At 29.9% G+C, this 14,583-nt stretch overlaps 5 protein-coding genes across 5 annotated transcripts in view; 3 read left to right on the top strand and 2 right to left on the bottom strand.

Moving 5' to 3' along the window:
* The first annotated feature begins 52 nt into the window (after positions 1-52).
* Positions 53-5,042, top strand: LOC130898597 (mitochondrial potassium channel ATP-binding subunit). Its single transcript, XM_057808009.1, has 13 exons — positions 53-433; positions 514-820; positions 876-1,034; positions 1,096-1,241; positions 1,405-1,621; positions 1,848-2,032; positions 2,667-2,844; positions 3,014-3,133; positions 3,191-3,294; positions 3,600-3,774; positions 4,007-4,185; positions 4,386-4,533; positions 4,859-5,042. Exons 1-13 carry the CDS (start codon positions 399-401, stop codon positions 4,940-4,942), a joined length of 2,037 nt encoding a protein of 678 aa, XP_057663992.1. The 5' UTR covers positions 53-398; the 3' UTR covers positions 4,943-5,042.
* Positions 5,043-5,297: 255 nt separating this feature from the next.
* Positions 5,298-7,732, bottom strand: LOC130898608 (venom protease-like). Its single transcript, XM_057808021.1, has 5 exons — positions 7,673-7,732; positions 6,869-7,115; positions 5,957-6,123; positions 5,573-5,872; positions 5,298-5,514 (listed from the first exon to the last, which is right to left on the bottom strand). The coding sequence occupies exons 1-5, from the start codon at positions 7,719-7,721 to the stop codon at positions 5,366-5,368; spliced, it is 912 nt and encodes a 303-aa protein (XP_057664004.1). The 5' UTR covers positions 7,722-7,732; the 3' UTR covers positions 5,298-5,365.
* A 716-nt stretch (positions 7,733-8,448) lies between these two features.
* LOC130898590 (testis-specific serine/threonine-protein kinase 3-like) lies at positions 8,449-9,884 on the top strand. Its single transcript, XM_057807997.1, has 2 exons — positions 8,449-8,845; positions 8,968-9,884. Exons 1-2 carry the CDS (start codon positions 8,508-8,510, stop codon positions 9,587-9,589), a joined length of 960 nt encoding a protein of 319 aa, XP_057663980.1. The 5' UTR covers positions 8,449-8,507; the 3' UTR covers positions 9,590-9,884.
* Positions 9,885-11,156: 1,272 nt separating this feature from the next.
* Positions 11,157-12,869, top strand: LOC130898505 (splicing regulator SDE2). The gene is made up of 4 exons (XM_057807866.1): positions 11,157-11,405; positions 11,458-11,693; positions 11,779-12,036; positions 12,647-12,869. The coding sequence occupies exons 1-4, from the start codon at positions 11,325-11,327 to the stop codon at positions 12,807-12,809; spliced, it is 738 nt and encodes a 245-aa protein (XP_057663849.1). The 5' UTR covers positions 11,157-11,324; the 3' UTR covers positions 12,810-12,869.
* LOC130898365 (RNA helicase aquarius) overlaps positions 12,812-14,583 on the bottom strand; it is a 53,744-nt gene continuing 51,972 nt past the window's right edge. Inside the window, exons 18-21 of the mRNA XM_057807627.1 lie at positions 14,099-14,269; positions 13,848-14,045; positions 13,349-13,525; positions 12,812-13,253 (exon numbers count right to left, since the gene is read on the bottom strand). Coding sequence (XP_057663610.1) covers positions 12,891-13,253; positions 13,349-13,525; positions 13,848-14,045; positions 14,099-14,269 — 909 coding nt within the window. The 3' untranslated portion in view covers positions 12,812-12,890. The remainder of the gene's footprint in view (positions 13,254-13,348; positions 13,526-13,847; positions 14,046-14,098; positions 14,270-14,583) is intronic.

Below are 14,583 nucleotides of genomic sequence, written 5' to 3'. Positions count from 1 at the left end.
GAGCAAGTATTTAGTTTAAGTGTTTAGTTAATTTTAAGCCGTGTGAACAGACAGTTTAGTGTTTAGTACCTGTACTAAATACTTACTACCCTTAACTAAATACTTGCTCACTAAACTCGTGTAAACGGGCCTTTAGTGATTATTTTTGCTACAGGCTTAGCTCTATGAAATAGCATACCTGATATGTGGTCAGTTTCAGAAAATTATCCAATGTCGGACTAGAAGAGTAACTTAACCATTTAAAAGTTTTAAAATGACAAGAAGATCATTCTCAATATTTAAATGAAAAATAATTTGAATTAGACAAATGAAAATGCACAAAACTTATTTGAAACTGCTATAGTTTTAGCTCTTATTTTTTTATTTTATTAAATGTGTGATATATACTTTCGTTTACAATGTGGAAATTACTTCAAAATAATTTACATAACAAGTACGTTAATCATGAAATATAATAGTTTATTTTTTTACTTTATAACAAAAGTGATATAATCATCATTTTACTTATTGTAGATTACTTTCTCATAGAAATACTTTAGTCTGGTATATAAGTAAACCAGCTAATATTAAAAATATTCTTTCAAAACCTAAACATTCTGGAGCACAATCTACGCGTTTCTATTTAACAACATTTGGAGTAACATTACCTGGTAGTTTGATAATTAAAGTACATCTTTCTCGTAATGTGGTATTATGTGAAGCAAAGAAAACTAGAATGGTGGGTTATGAGAATCCATCTGAGAGGAATGCAAAGTTTGATTGGATTAGATTATGGACATACTTAAGACCTCATATTTGGTACTTTATAGCAGCTGTAGTAGTATGTTATACTCACATATAAAATATTGATAATTTTAAGTTAATTATTGTTTTAGGGAGCTCTAGTTGTGGCATTATTAAATATACAAATACCTCAAGTTTTAGGTGGTGTAGTAAATGTTCTATCAAAATTCAATGAAAGTAAAGATACTCAATTATTCATTGCTGATATGAAAAAGCCAGCTTTTAAGTTAATTGGAATGTATATTGCGCAGGTAAGAAATATAAAAAGTTGTAATTTTGCCCAATATATTAAAACATATTTGCTACTTTCAGAGTGCAAGTACATTTTTCTACATATCAATGCTTTCTAGTTTAGGAGAAAAAATGGCTTATAGGATGAGAGCTGATTTATTTGAGTCTATAGTAAAACAAGATATAGCTTTTTTCGATCAGCAAAGGACAGGAGAAATTATTAATAGGTATTTAGTAAAATCAAATCAATTTAAAATAAATTCATCATTTTGAAAATAAGTTTCTTCTCTTCCTATGAATTGACAAAAATAAAAATATTCTTATTTATAAATAATCTAAGTTTTGTTTTGAATTTAATTTCAGTAACTTATTCAAATATACATATTTCAGATTAACCACAGATGTACAAGATTTTAAAAGTAGTTTCAAGCAAACTGTGTCTGGAGGACTACGTGCTGCTACACAGATTGTTGGTTGTTCAGTTACTTTGGTTATGATATCTCCACAAATGACATTAGTTTCTTTACTGTGCATACCATCTGTAATAGCTGTAGGAACCATTTTTGGTACTCTTCTAAGGTCAGTTTCCAGAAAAGCACAAGCTCAGGTAACTACATTTTTTAGTAATATAAAATAATATAATACAGCCAGCATTTCATTTTTCTTTGTTTTATGATTTGTGGACTTAAGATTCTTTATTTATAAATTATAGTTAAATAAATGAGTTGAGCAAATAGATATAGTACCTAAAAAATCTCTATTCACAAGAACACAACTGAATTGTCTAACAGAAGTATTATTAAACTTGGCAAATACAATTTCTTTTGTTACAGATAGAGAAGACCACAGCTGTAGCAGATGAAGCAGTTAGTAACATAAGGACTGTTCGTGCATTTGCAATGGAAGACCAAGAAATACAACTTTTTAACTCTGAAGCTGAACTGGCAAAATCGTTGAGTATCGATTTAGGCTTGGGCATTGGTTTTTTTCAAGCAGGAACTAATATGTTTATTAATGGGTAAACTTCAAATTTTTATTTATACAAAAATGTATATATGTTGATAAATCAATGAAACTCACACTTTTAATGCTTGAAAATGTTATCAAACAATTTGATCGTTTTATGAAAAAAAAACTACTTGGCTGTATGCAGGGCTAAAAATATGGAAATTCATATTAAAATCAAACTAACGCTAATTTAGAAATGTAAATAATTAGCTTTAATGAAGTCCAGAAGTATGGGAATGGAAAATACTATTGAGAATTTTTGGTGGCACAAGCTAGAATAGGAAAGAAAAGTGAACAATGAGTTATATGTTTTTTTAGAAGATATAATGGTTCCTAATTTCATCCATGTAGTATGTATGGTTAGGACATATGGAACAGATAAAGATCTAGGATATGATGGCAGGAAGAAGTGTTTGAAATTGAAGCAAATAACCAAGCTAAACTTACTTGATTTATCCTACATATATACAAATGTATCTCCTTCACGGGAAAGAAATTCACATTTAATTTCTACATGATAAACTATAAATTGGACTTTAATCAAAATATCCTCTACTCCTATTATGTTGGGGTATTATAAGCGAATAGTGTGTTCATTATTAAAAATTGTGTTACATTGACATACCGATTTTTTTCCCCTTTAGGATGGTATTATCAACTCTATATATGGGTGGTTATTTATTAGCAACTAATCAATTATCAGCTGGAGAGGTTATGGCATATTTAATGGCTTCTCAAACAATACAACGCTCTTTAGCCCAAATATCTTTGTTATTTGGATCAGTAGTTCGAGGAGTAGCTGCCGGTTCTAGGGTTTTTGAGGTGAGTTTCAAGTAATAGTATATGATACAGATATATTTATTCTCCAACTCAGTAAGTTCACATTTCACTTAGTAACTTGGTCATTTTTATAAGTTTTCACTCAATCATATATGTATTGACATGACTATTCCACAAATAAATTATGTTTATGATTTTTAATTGTTTTCAGTATATTAATAAAATGCCAAATATGTCTCTCAAGGGAGGAGATATACTTCCAAATGAATTGATCAAAGGGGATATAGAATTTAAAAATGTTTATTTTGCATATCCTACCAGAAGTCAACAGGTGAATGATAATGATAAATCAATTTTTCTCCTAATTCCAAAGTAAATTTGTTTTTAGATGATTCTACAAGAATTTAATCTGAAAATACCAGCAGGTAAAACTATTGCTATTGTTGGAGCCTCTGGGAATGGAAAATCTACAATCGTTTCACTTTTAGAAAGGTTTGTATCAAAATTTTGAAAGATAATAGTGTATGGGTCTTGAATTATTTGCTTGTATTTCTATCTATTTCATGTTTTAAGATTTCTCAATTTCATAAGACTGTACCATAGTTTCAAAATACAAAATGTAAGCTTAAACAAACCGACCTTATTTTCAACTATTACTACATTTAAAATTCAAAAGATTCTTCAAAACTTTCTACTTATTTTTACATGTATATAATGGTTGAATGAACCAAATAGCACTGACAAAATTGATTGAGTTTCGTTGTGAGATTTATTCATTTCTTACATTTATATCTTAGATTTTACGATGTTAAAGATGGTTGTATAACAATAGATGGATATGATATAAGAAACTTAGATCCTTCTTGGTTGCGTGGAAAAATATTAGGTTTAATAAGCCAAGAACCAATACTCTTTGGTACTTCAATTATGGAGAATATTCGTTATGGCAAACCAGATGCTACTGACGAGGAGGTAATTCAATTTAATCTAATAATTATTTCAAACTGTCATTACCTCACTACGCGGTTGAAAAAAATAAAACATTTTTGAATAAAAATATTAACATTACAATATAACTAAACCAACACTGTCAGCGCTTTGGTAATTAAGTTATTGTCTTCAAACATGGGTAAACGTTCCAAATATTTATTTATTTTCAAGCAGCTCACAAGAAAGTATCATGATTCAGAAATACATATTTCAGGTAAAACAAGCAGCACTTTTGGCAAATGCAGATGATTTTATAACAAATTTTCCATTAGGGTATAATACACCTGTAGGAGAAAGGGGTGTAACCCTATCAGGGGGCCAAAAACAAAGAATTGCTATTGCCCGGGCACTTTTAAAAAATCCAGCTGTTCTATTGTTAGATGAGGCAACGAGGTAATTTTTTCATTTTATACAAATAACATATTAAATAACACAAATATTATTCTTTTTTACTGTTAAGTATCTGGCATTGTGGAGCTATGTTATTTTTCTTAGGTATGCGTTTCTCCATTTTTTCAACATGTAGTCTTCTTATTAAACTTGATTAAATAAAAATGATTTCCGTACTGTTTTTTTATATATTTTTATTTTAGTGCGTTAGATTCGGAATCAGAAAAGATTGTACTATTTGCGTTGGAAAAAGCTCGGAAGGGTAGGACAGTCATAGTAATTGCTCATAGATTGTCCACAATTCAAAATGCAGATCTAATCGTTGTTTTAAATAAAGGAAAAATAGTCGAGGCAAGTTAATTTTTTGTTAACTATACAATTCTCATGAATATATATTTCTTATAATCTTTGATTTCAGCCAAATTGAATTGTTGTTTATGTCACTGTTATATTTCTGATCTTTAGTGTTTAAGGATTTTTTTAGATATTTTAGTTAATAGATTAAGGGTCGGTATTATGAAGTACAGTTAACCAAAAGTTGAGATTCAACTGTTGGTTGAAGCCTAATGTACGTGTTATAAACGTTAGTTATTTAAAGTCTGCATTGAAAACCTTATAGTAACTTGATAAAAAATTTTTGAATCTTGTTTCTTATTACAATTTGTTTTAATTTTAGATGGGAACACATGAAGAACTGAAGAAATTGGGAGGTTATTATTGGTCACTAGTGTATCAACAGCAGAATAGCCCAGCTGGATGAAATCCTAGTATAAATTGTAAATTAATGATGTAAATAAAAATTTGTAAACGATCTTGAATCGTATTTCAGATTTTGGGATTAAAAAAAATATTTTAATACATGGGCCAAATTGTACTTTTTAAATCTAAGTAATGTCTTATGAAAGTAACTAATGCGTCAATAGTTCCTAAAATGATCTATATAGTCGTAAAATATTATAAATTTTGGTATTAATAGAAAGAATCGACATATTTTGAATATAGAAAGTTTATTTAACCGGATGTAGGTGAAAATAGTTGCATACGTCAAACTCACCTAGTTCATTAGCAGTGATTCCATTATTCAATGGATATATTGTTTATACAATTAGAAATGGTTTTATCAGTAACTAAACAAATTTTAATGATGTAGTATATAATCAATATATTACATGATAGAATAAATTTACCACAATTCATTTTCTATATTGATAATTTCGGTAGGTTCTGCCTCTTCATCATAGATGTTATCTAAAATCCATTTTATATAATGAATTACGTTGGTATACACGGCTGGTCCTTCACCACAAGATTCTTTTCCAAATGATACGATACCTGTATGGTTAAAAAGTAATAAGGTTTTTCAAGAATGTCTTATTCAAAATGTACTTACCTATAACATAATTTTTGTTGACAAAAGATTCTTTTCGACTCCATACCATTGGTCCTCCAGAATCGCCCTGGCAACTGTCACCTCCACCCATGACTCCAGCACAGAGTTGACCATCTGAGAGATTCAGTTCATATTCCTCACTACAGACACATTTATCTCTGAGTGGAATGGTAATGTATTTCAAGAGTTTTGAATATTCATCGGAATCATCTTTGCCCCAACCGGCGATATCAATTTTTTCGCCGACAAACGTTTCGTCCAGAACCTCATTCATAGGTAAACAAATAGGTCTAATAAACACTGAAATTGTTAGAGAATGGTTCATTTTTTTTGATAAAATTTTGCATTTTCCAGTTTCAATCCTTCAGTTGCAAGTTTACTTACAGTTATATTCAACATTTTCGTCCAACCTAATGAGAGCTATATCATTTTCATAGGCTATTTGTGAGAATTCTGGATGGATAGTAATGTTTTCTACCCTGTACGTTTTTGGTGAACAGCCTAGACATCTTTCATGTTTAACTAAAGAATCCCCAAGCCGGACTTTTTTTCTGAAAATCAATTCAAAAGAATGATTCTAATATGTGATTATAAACCAATGTTTTTTTGCTAGAGTGTTTTTAATTTATTCAATTAATTTAATTGAACAACTAATACATATCCAGCCAGAACAGGGTTAAATATTTCTATAGGATTCCCTCATTTGTTTTAGTCAATAGAGTTAAGGGGCGTTCGATCTGTGCTCGATTTGAAAACGATGTAGACTTCTTAAACCGAATTGTTAATATGGATGAGACTTGGGTGCATTTATACGATCCAGAAAGAAAGCAACAATGTTTTACAGTAAAGACTACACAAGAATCCAACATCCATTTTTCCTTTGATCTGCGCACAAACACTCTTTTCTTAGACCCAAAAACCTCAAATTTCGACTCATCATTCCATAAATCTCTCCCACTCTTCATACGTTCAATTTTTGTTATTTAGCCCACTGCAATCGCTTTGATGTTTTAAAAGAGGTTTCTTCATTGCCACTCTTCTCTAGATTCATTTATTTGATCTGCTGTCTCTAAGCCCGTGAGTCGTTGATAAGGTTTACTCATCAATACGTTTATCTTCAGCTGTTGTGATTTTTCGTGGACGCCCAGAACGTTTTCTATCGCCAAAGATCCTGGTGGATGCATATTTTTTCACGTTGTTTTAGTTAACTAAACTTCCCCAATAAGGTTGTTCAATAGAATATTTTTTTAAATATTAAATAGTCTATAAATTTAATTTGAATAAATAGATTCTTACATGTTTTTTTCATTTCCATAAACGCAATGTGCAGCTGTAAGTATATAGCGATTATTTATTAATGCTCCTCCGCATATAAACTTATCCATTTTTTTAGTAAGAAATAATTGGGAAATCCATGGAAATTGGCCTTGTTTTGCATATTCCCCATGTACTATCCTATTTGGATTTTTTGTCAATCCACATTTTGACAAAGGAATTAAGTTCCAATTTTTGTGTTGCATAATTTCATTTCTGCGTTGTGATGCTAAAGAAGATTATTATTATTGTTATTTACTATATTTATTACGATTATTTACCTATAGAAAAATATAGAAAACGAAATTGAAAAAAGAAACATAATTAGGCAAAGTATACACAATTATTAAAAATCAGTCAAATGAAATTATCGGTATCCAAAAGTTAAAAAATTACCCAAACACATAGAGGGCACTAAAATATTATATAAAGATAAAAAATTGTGAAATATTAGTTATTAATTAATTTTTTATTTATTAAATAGATTTAAACTTGTATAGATCTAAATTTTATGAAATGTATTTGATGAACAAGACTATCTAAGAAGAAACCTATATTCATAATGTTTTATCATTTCTCAAGTCTCAAATACAAAAAAGACTGTTTATAATTATTATAACTAAATATTTAGAAACAACCTGACAAAATAGATTAGTCATTTATATTGATTTCAAATCTAGCTTTTCCTAAGCTTAAAAGGTCTGTTAGTGGATGTTTTTGATGAAATTCCTATAAACAACTAAATAATTTATTTACAAGGCCCTAAAAGTAAATCTTTTGACTTACCTAAAACATAACATGTTAAAAAAGTTGATAATATTACAAACGTCTTCATTTTTATGCTTATGACCCTACAGTTGATAGTGAAATGTATTTATACCCTAGCTTCTATGCAAATTAATAGTAGATATGGAAATTATAATTTATCTTTACAGCCATACCCAAGTCGTGAGGGTTGTAAAAATAAAAAAAAATCATGAAAATGTAATAAAAAAAGTGAGAAAATATTTTTCAAAATAAATTAAAATTGCTGTTTGTAAAAATAAGAAAATTTACATAATTTTACTACCTGGAAATATATTATTGGGTTTATTTACCTAATGAACTTAAGTTTGGAACTGAACATTTTCTAATTTTAACCAAATTCTATTCCAAATCAAAGTATGATGAATCTATAAAGTAAAATGAAAATTTTCACTTGGTGAAATACCTTTTTAGTACCGTCAGCTCCGTTTTATCACTCATCTACCGCAAGAAAAAAATGTTGCTTATATGTAATCGATATTTCACGTTTAGAATGTATTTGGTGCTCTTTTACTTGATATGTTCACTGTTTAATTACAAAAAGATTTTAAGTTAGGAATATATTTTTTAATATTGAATTATGACTTTCTTCCATTTTATAAATAATAATAGTTTTTTTTATCTAGGCTTGTTCACTCTATGTTCTCTTTTTTTAAATTCAAAAGTATCAAGTAACATATAAATAAATAACTTTTATAGGTACTGTCAAATATTACTAATGTCATTTTGAAAATTTTTTTTTTCGCTCCAAATCTCACGTCTATTAAAACCAAAGAAAGAGTTAATTGAAATAGAAAATTTTTGGTGATTTGTCTCAATGGATAATATTCTACGTATCAAACAACTGACGATTCCTTTGAGTCCAAAAGATTCCGAAATAAATGCTTTTGTAGAAAAGGGTTACCTAATTGGGAAGAAAATTGGTCAAGGTTCATATGCTACCGTACATTTAGCCGATTATGTCGATACCACTAAAACTAACCCGAAGAAAGTACGTCTGGCCTGTAAAATATTTGATAAAAAAAAGGCTTCGAAGAATTTTTTGAATAGATTTTTAACTCGTGAGCTGGAAATACTCGCTCAAATTAACAACAAATATATCATTTCTTTACACAGCATTTTACAGAGAGACACCAGAGTTTTTATTTTTATGGGGTAAGTACAATTATTTCATTAAATTATGGAACATGTTAGTATAACAATTTGGAACATAAAATGCCAAGTTTGCAAACTGCTGTAAAGTGTACACTGATGTTTTTTTTTTAATTTTTTTAAAGATATGCTGAGAACGGTGACCTTTTGGACTACATTCACAGAAATGGTCCAATACCTGAAAATCATGCTAGACTATGGTTCAAACAAATGATTTGCGGACTTCACTATCTCCATGGAATAAACATTGCACACAGAGACTTAAAATGCGACAATATACTTTTATCTGCAAAATTCAACATTAAATTAGCTGATTTTGGTTTTGCAAGATTCTGCGTAGATTCTCGAAATAAAAAAATACTTAGTGATACTTACTGCGGTTCTTCAGCTTATGCAGCACCTGAAGTAATCATTGGTACACCCTACGATCCAAAATTATCTGATGTTTGGTCATTAGGAGTCATATTGTTTGTCATGCTTAATACCACCTTGCCTTTTGACGATATAAGTTGTGTGGATTTGGTACATAACCAAATGACTAAAAATTGGGCTTTCCAATCAAGAGTAAGGGATAACCTATCAAAAATGGTCAAATCGTTGGTTCGTCATATTTTGGAACCAAATATAAATAAAAGATTTACTTTGGAAAATATTAGAAAACATGAGTGGTTAAAACTGCACAAAGAAAAGTCATCTACACCTGCTCAACTGTTGAATAAATCCAAAAAACAGAAAAAAAGAAAGTAAGATGGTTATTGTTAAAAAATATATTAATGGAGTATTTGAGCAATTGGATGGATTTTTAATATTTCTTTTTTGATATTTTCCTAATTTTAATTAATTTATTTAGACCATTAAGAGGCCTGATTATGTAGGTAATTCTGGATTTTTCTGTACCCACATATGTACTTTAAACCAGAAATAGTATTCATAGTATTTATTTTATTTGAACTTATCCTAGGAAGTATATAGATATATCTTTGATTTACAATAAATTTATAGTAATCAATATAAATTAATAAATATTTTTGAACTGACAAAAGTTTCATTTCTATAACATTTACTTTAAAATATAATTGAGGTTTAATATAGAGAGGAGAGGTTGGGTTGCTTTTTAATGGGATGGGGAGTATTTAAGGTTCGGCCTGATATAAGGAAAACTTTCCTCAGCAAGGCTAGAATCGTGGTAGATTAAAGAGCTGAAATGATAGGATCAAAGGCTTGGCAAACCAAACAGCATCATTTCCTATCGTCAGCCATTTGGCTAGCAAACAAGTTTACCGGATTACAGGAGAACCACGGAAAACCTACAACATTGAAGATCAGGTTTAATATTGTTAGTGCTTTTTGGAAACTTTGATCTTAAGAAAGATAGATCTTCAATAAACTGCATATCTTAGTAATTTATCAATTACGCTGCTCATGAATTAATAAACAACCATATAAGGGAAATAAATAAGTTCCAAAAGCCATAGAGAAACTGGTCTACCAATCGGAAAGATCCTGGCATATAATGATTGATTTTATATAAAAATCGCACATGGTTTTATTTGTTTATTAATTTTCTGCTAGAATCAAGATTATCTACCGCTAGGAAAAGAAGGTACGACTATTGGAGTAGCTGATCTGTCCTTAAAAAATTATTTTTGTTGAGAGCTGCAAATAGAAAATTTGATATAATTATCAATTTCTTCACTTTTAGGGGGTGCAAATTATTCAGTAGTATTTTTCCTTTTATACAAATAATAACGAAGCTAACCATGTGCAATTTTTCTATCAAATCTATCATTATTCTGCCAGGATATTTCCGATTTTCTACCAGGATAGAAAGATCATATTATATGAGTACAACTCGAGTCTATTAGTTTACAAATAGCAGTGAACGTGATCCGGTTAGTTTCCGAACATTGAGGTCATAACCCGATCATAGTTTCCGAAAAATTCTTTCATCATCTGTATCCTGGAAGGATAGTAAAAAGATTAACTGATTGCTGATCCCAGCACAGAACGTAGGATTCTATGCTATGAGCATTGTATAAAGAATAAAGAGTGGTTGAAAGAGTTCTATGGGAATTGGAGGTAGGAAGCAGTTATTGCAAGAAAAAAATGAATAGTTGAGAAAGGAACTAACCAATGCTAGGAAAAAAGTCAATAACCTGAATACTCAATTGAGAGCTACAAAAAAAAAAGGATTATGAAAACGCAACTCTCTGAGAACGTTTTGTATGGAGAAGGTGTTTCAATAGTAAATGTGATTACTTGACCCAAGAATATCTAGAGGTCATTGCGAGTAGATTCTACATGTATGTACAACGAATAGTCGCTGTAGCTGAGGCCATAAAATGAAGAAGTGAAAGTTGACAGAAAAGTTATCTATTGTTGGTATCATACATATATGTAATACAGATTACATATATTATATTGATCGCCACCCATATTATTTAAAATCCAAACTAAACATCTTTATAACACTTTCAGAATTATGGATATCAAGAATGTCGTAGCAGAAATCGATGCCTCTATAAGTGGTGGCGACTTATACGATAAAATAAACTCGTGTCTTGTAAGAATAATTTCATATAAAATAAATTTTTACTTATATGATGTATTTGCAGAGATTGTCTTCTGATGCTTATTACCTTCTTCATAATGGAAAAATAGTTCAATCGGGCACCATTATTAAAAATGAAGATCTTTCTTTTACTCGTATTGTTCCTAGAGTGTTGGGCGGAAAAGGTGGTTTTGGATCAATGTTGCGGGCTATTGGAGCACAAATTGAAAAAACAACTAACAGAGAAGCATGTAGAGATTTGAGTGGAAGGAGACTGAGAGATATTAATGAAGAAAAAAGGTTAATCAAAACAAATAATAATTGGAATTGTGATTGTACATATATTCGAACACATATTAAAATAGGCTTGTTATTTATTTTGTAGATTAAAAAATTGGATTAATCAGCAAGCTGAAAGGGAAAAAGAGGCAAAAGAGAGAAGAAGGAAAAAGTTGGAAAAACAATGTGAACAACCAAAACATGAATTCAAAGATCCAGAATATGACAAAGAAAGATCTGAACTTCCAGAAATTGTTGAAGATGCAGTTCTTCAAGGACTGCAAGCTTCAAGTAGCAGTTCAATGAGTACCAAACGGAAACATGTTCAGGATGTACCAATAAAGAAGAAAAAACCAAAATTATGGTATGTTACTTTTTATCTTTTCATATCATTTTAAGATTTAAATTTCCATTTATTAATTCAAATGTACTCTGAGAATATAGTCAATATCCAATAAAAATTTTTAAATCAATTCTTTTGAGAATTCAGTTAGATTTTTTGTATATTTGGGTTTGCAGAAAATATATCTGCAATTCGACTTATAGGTGATCCAAAGTACACCAAAAACTCATGCCTAAAGCATAGATAAATTGACATGACTTTTGATTTACCAATATTACCTCAGCAGATGCTTTTCCGAGCTGTCTACTATAATCCTACCTAGAGAAGTATTTGCAAGACCTACTTGATAGGCAGACATAGCTAATGAACACCGATTTCGCCTGCAGATGCCCAGAATGTCAATTTATTGGGACTCCTATCCATGGGTATTTCCACATGGCAGGCACCACTCGAACTACTTGAGTATAATAGGGTTACCCTCTTATGTTTTCTTTTCACTTAAAAAAAAAATGTTCCCAAAATATCGAAAAGATATTTCAAGAAAAAAAAAAGATCAAAAAAAAACTTATGAGTTCATAATCTCAATTACATTTATGCACAACTCCCTTTAATTTTAATTCAACATTTTTAGGGTTGATGATGGATTAGAGCTGAGTTCAGATGAAGATGAAAGTGAAGAAGAAACTGAAAACGCTTTACCTAAAATTTTGACTGAAGGTATTTGCCAATCTAATGAATTACAAAGTAGACTAGTGAATACACAAAACACTGTGGATGAAGGGAAAGTAAAATAAAGTTTATTTGAGTAAATTTTATTTATAAAATTATTAAAAACATTTTGTTTAGAAAATTAACATTTGTATTATTTCAAAATATCATTCATCGTTTTCAATTTCACCAGTATCTGTTGCATTGTTATCTTCCATTTCTGCATCTCTGGTTGAATTTTCTGCCATTTCATCATCTATGGCAGAAAGTTCTTCCATATATACATCTCTGGTCAGAAGTTCTCCATTATCATTAATTCTTCCACTTTGTGTTGTGTTTTCTATCACATTTTGAGTAGTAATTTCATGAGAGTCCTCTTCAATTGGTTCATCTTGAATAGGTACTGGTAACTGCTTCCCTGAATCTTCATTTTCACTATCTGTATCCCTATCTTCACCTGGATGAGAAGAAATGAACCCTTCATGAGGTTGAGTTAGAACATCGCCTGGTTTTTCCCATGTCTCATCAGACTAGAACAGATATTATGGTAGTAATACAAAAAAAAGAGATATCTTAATGTGTTTATGGAGTAAAATGCAATACTTGGTTAACAATCGTAACTCACCTTATAATAATGTTTTAATTGTTTTACCCTTTGAATATAGAAATCGTAAACAAAGTTTGCCATATGGGTCATATCTTCAACAATCATTGGTTTACCTAAAGGTTTTTGATTATTGTAACGTGTTGGTGGATAGTACTCATTTAGTACTATATGTAACTTTGTAGGCCGTGAAGTTAACTAAAAGAATAAAGTAACAGTTATTGAAAATAAAATAGAATACAAGTTACATTACTGTTTATCTGTGATATAGAGATCAAATATCAGGTTAAAATCAGCTCTTTACTATCTACAATACTAAATGGGAGACACAAATTTTATTTTAAAATTATACTGTAAATAACAAGTTTGGGTTGTGAAACAAAAGTACTATTGATTATACATTTGGTAATGTTGAGAAGTTATACCAATTGGAACAAACTAATGATTGCTATCATTAAAAAGTATACTACCCTCATTCATAAAAGCTGAAGGCTAATATAATTAAAAACCTTAAGATTACCTGTTCAAAAGCGGGAGTGAGCTCAAAGCAATTTTGGAATAAAGACACTCTGGCAAATATGTATAATCCTAATCTAGCACGGGACATAGCAACTACAAGTCTTCTCACATCTCTTAAATGACCGACAGCTTTAGTTCTCACTAGCGACAGGATAATGTAATTGTTTTGTTGTCCTTGGTATTTGTCAACTGTTGTAATCTATAATATGATGATTATTAAAAATACTTCATGATTTTTTTCACAATACTTACTTTATGAGGACGTCCCATCAATGGATTATTGGCACATCTGGTGTTAATAACATCTCTTATCAGATGTTTTTGTCCATTATAAGTCGTCAGTATTGTAATTTTGTTTGCCGGATAGCCTATTAGTCTCATAAACATAAAAGTAGCAACGCAATATTCAGCTTCAGCAAGATTCTAGAATTTGTAATACAAAATTAGTAACAAAAAGTGAACTTGATATGAGAAAGCCTGAAATGAGACATAAAAACAAAAAGACATTTAAAGTATATGACTAACTCAACATAAGAAGCGCAGCAAAAGGGGACATGTAAAAAGTGAATAATAAAGAATGTAAATATAAAATGAAATTTAAGGAAGAAGTAGAAAATTATGCAAGGAGTTAAAAAAAACTAGAGTTGTGAAAATAAGAAGAATGGAAGAAGGGATTTTTATATTAATAGTGACGTTGTTTTTTTTTTCATTTAACTAACCTAATCAAAAAGTCATAT

The sequence above is a fragment of the Diorhabda carinulata genome, chromosome 1, assembly GCF_026250575.1.
Source record: "Diorhabda carinulata isolate Delta chromosome 1, icDioCari1.1, whole genome shotgun sequence".
Taxonomy (NCBI): Eukaryota; Metazoa; Arthropoda; class Insecta; order Coleoptera; family Chrysomelidae; genus Diorhabda; species Diorhabda carinulata.
The sequence above is the reverse complement of the archived record's forward strand: the minus strand, read 5'-3'. Positions and strand labels throughout refer to the sequence as shown.

What these genes read in the sequence shown, in the direction of transcription:
- LOC130898597 (XM_057808009.1), top strand. Translation starts at nt 399, where the DNA reads ATGTGGAAATTACTTCAAAATAATTTACATAACAA. An exon ending in TTGGAATGTATATTGCGCAG is followed by an intron (nt 1,035 to 1,095) that starts GTAAGAAATATA and finishes TGCTACTTTCAG; the next exon opens with AGTGCAAGTACATTTTTCTA. An exon ending in ATAAAGGAAAAATAGTCGAG is followed by an intron (nt 4,534 to 4,858) that starts GCAAGTTAATTT and finishes TTTTAATTTTAG; the next exon opens with ATGGGAACACATGAAGAACT.
- LOC130898608 (XM_057808021.1), bottom strand. Translation starts at nt 7,721, where the DNA reads ATGAAGACGTTTGTAATATTATCAACTTTTTTAACATGTTATGTTTTA. An exon ending in TTTAACATGTTATGTTTTAG is followed by an intron (nt 7,116 to 7,672) that starts GTAAGTCAAAAG and finishes AATCTTCTTTAG; the next exon opens with CATCACAACGCAGAAATGAA. An exon ending in CGAAAATGTTGAATATAACT is followed by an intron (nt 5,873 to 5,956) that starts GTAAGTAAACTT and finishes TAACAATTTCAG; the next exon opens with TGTTTATTAGACCTATTTGT.
- LOC130898590 (XM_057807997.1), top strand. Translation starts at nt 8,508, where the DNA reads ATGGATAATATTCTACGTATCAAACAACTGACGATTCCTTTGAGTCCA. An exon ending in AGAGTTTTTATTTTTATGGG is followed by an intron (nt 8,846 to 8,967) that starts GTAAGTACAATT and finishes ATTTTTTTAAAG; the next exon opens with ATATGCTGAGAACGGTGACC.
- LOC130898505 (XM_057807866.1), top strand. Translation starts at nt 11,325, where the DNA reads ATGGATATCAAGAATGTCGTAGCAGAAATCGATGCCTCTATAAGTGGT. An exon ending in GATATTAATGAAGAAAAAAG is followed by an intron (nt 11,694 to 11,778) that starts GTTAATCAAAAC and finishes TTTATTTTGTAG; the next exon opens with ATTAAAAAATTGGATTAATC. An exon ending in AAGAAAAAACCAAAATTATG is followed by an intron (nt 12,037 to 12,646) that starts GTATGTTACTTT and finishes CAACATTTTTAG; the next exon opens with GGTTGATGATGGATTAGAGC.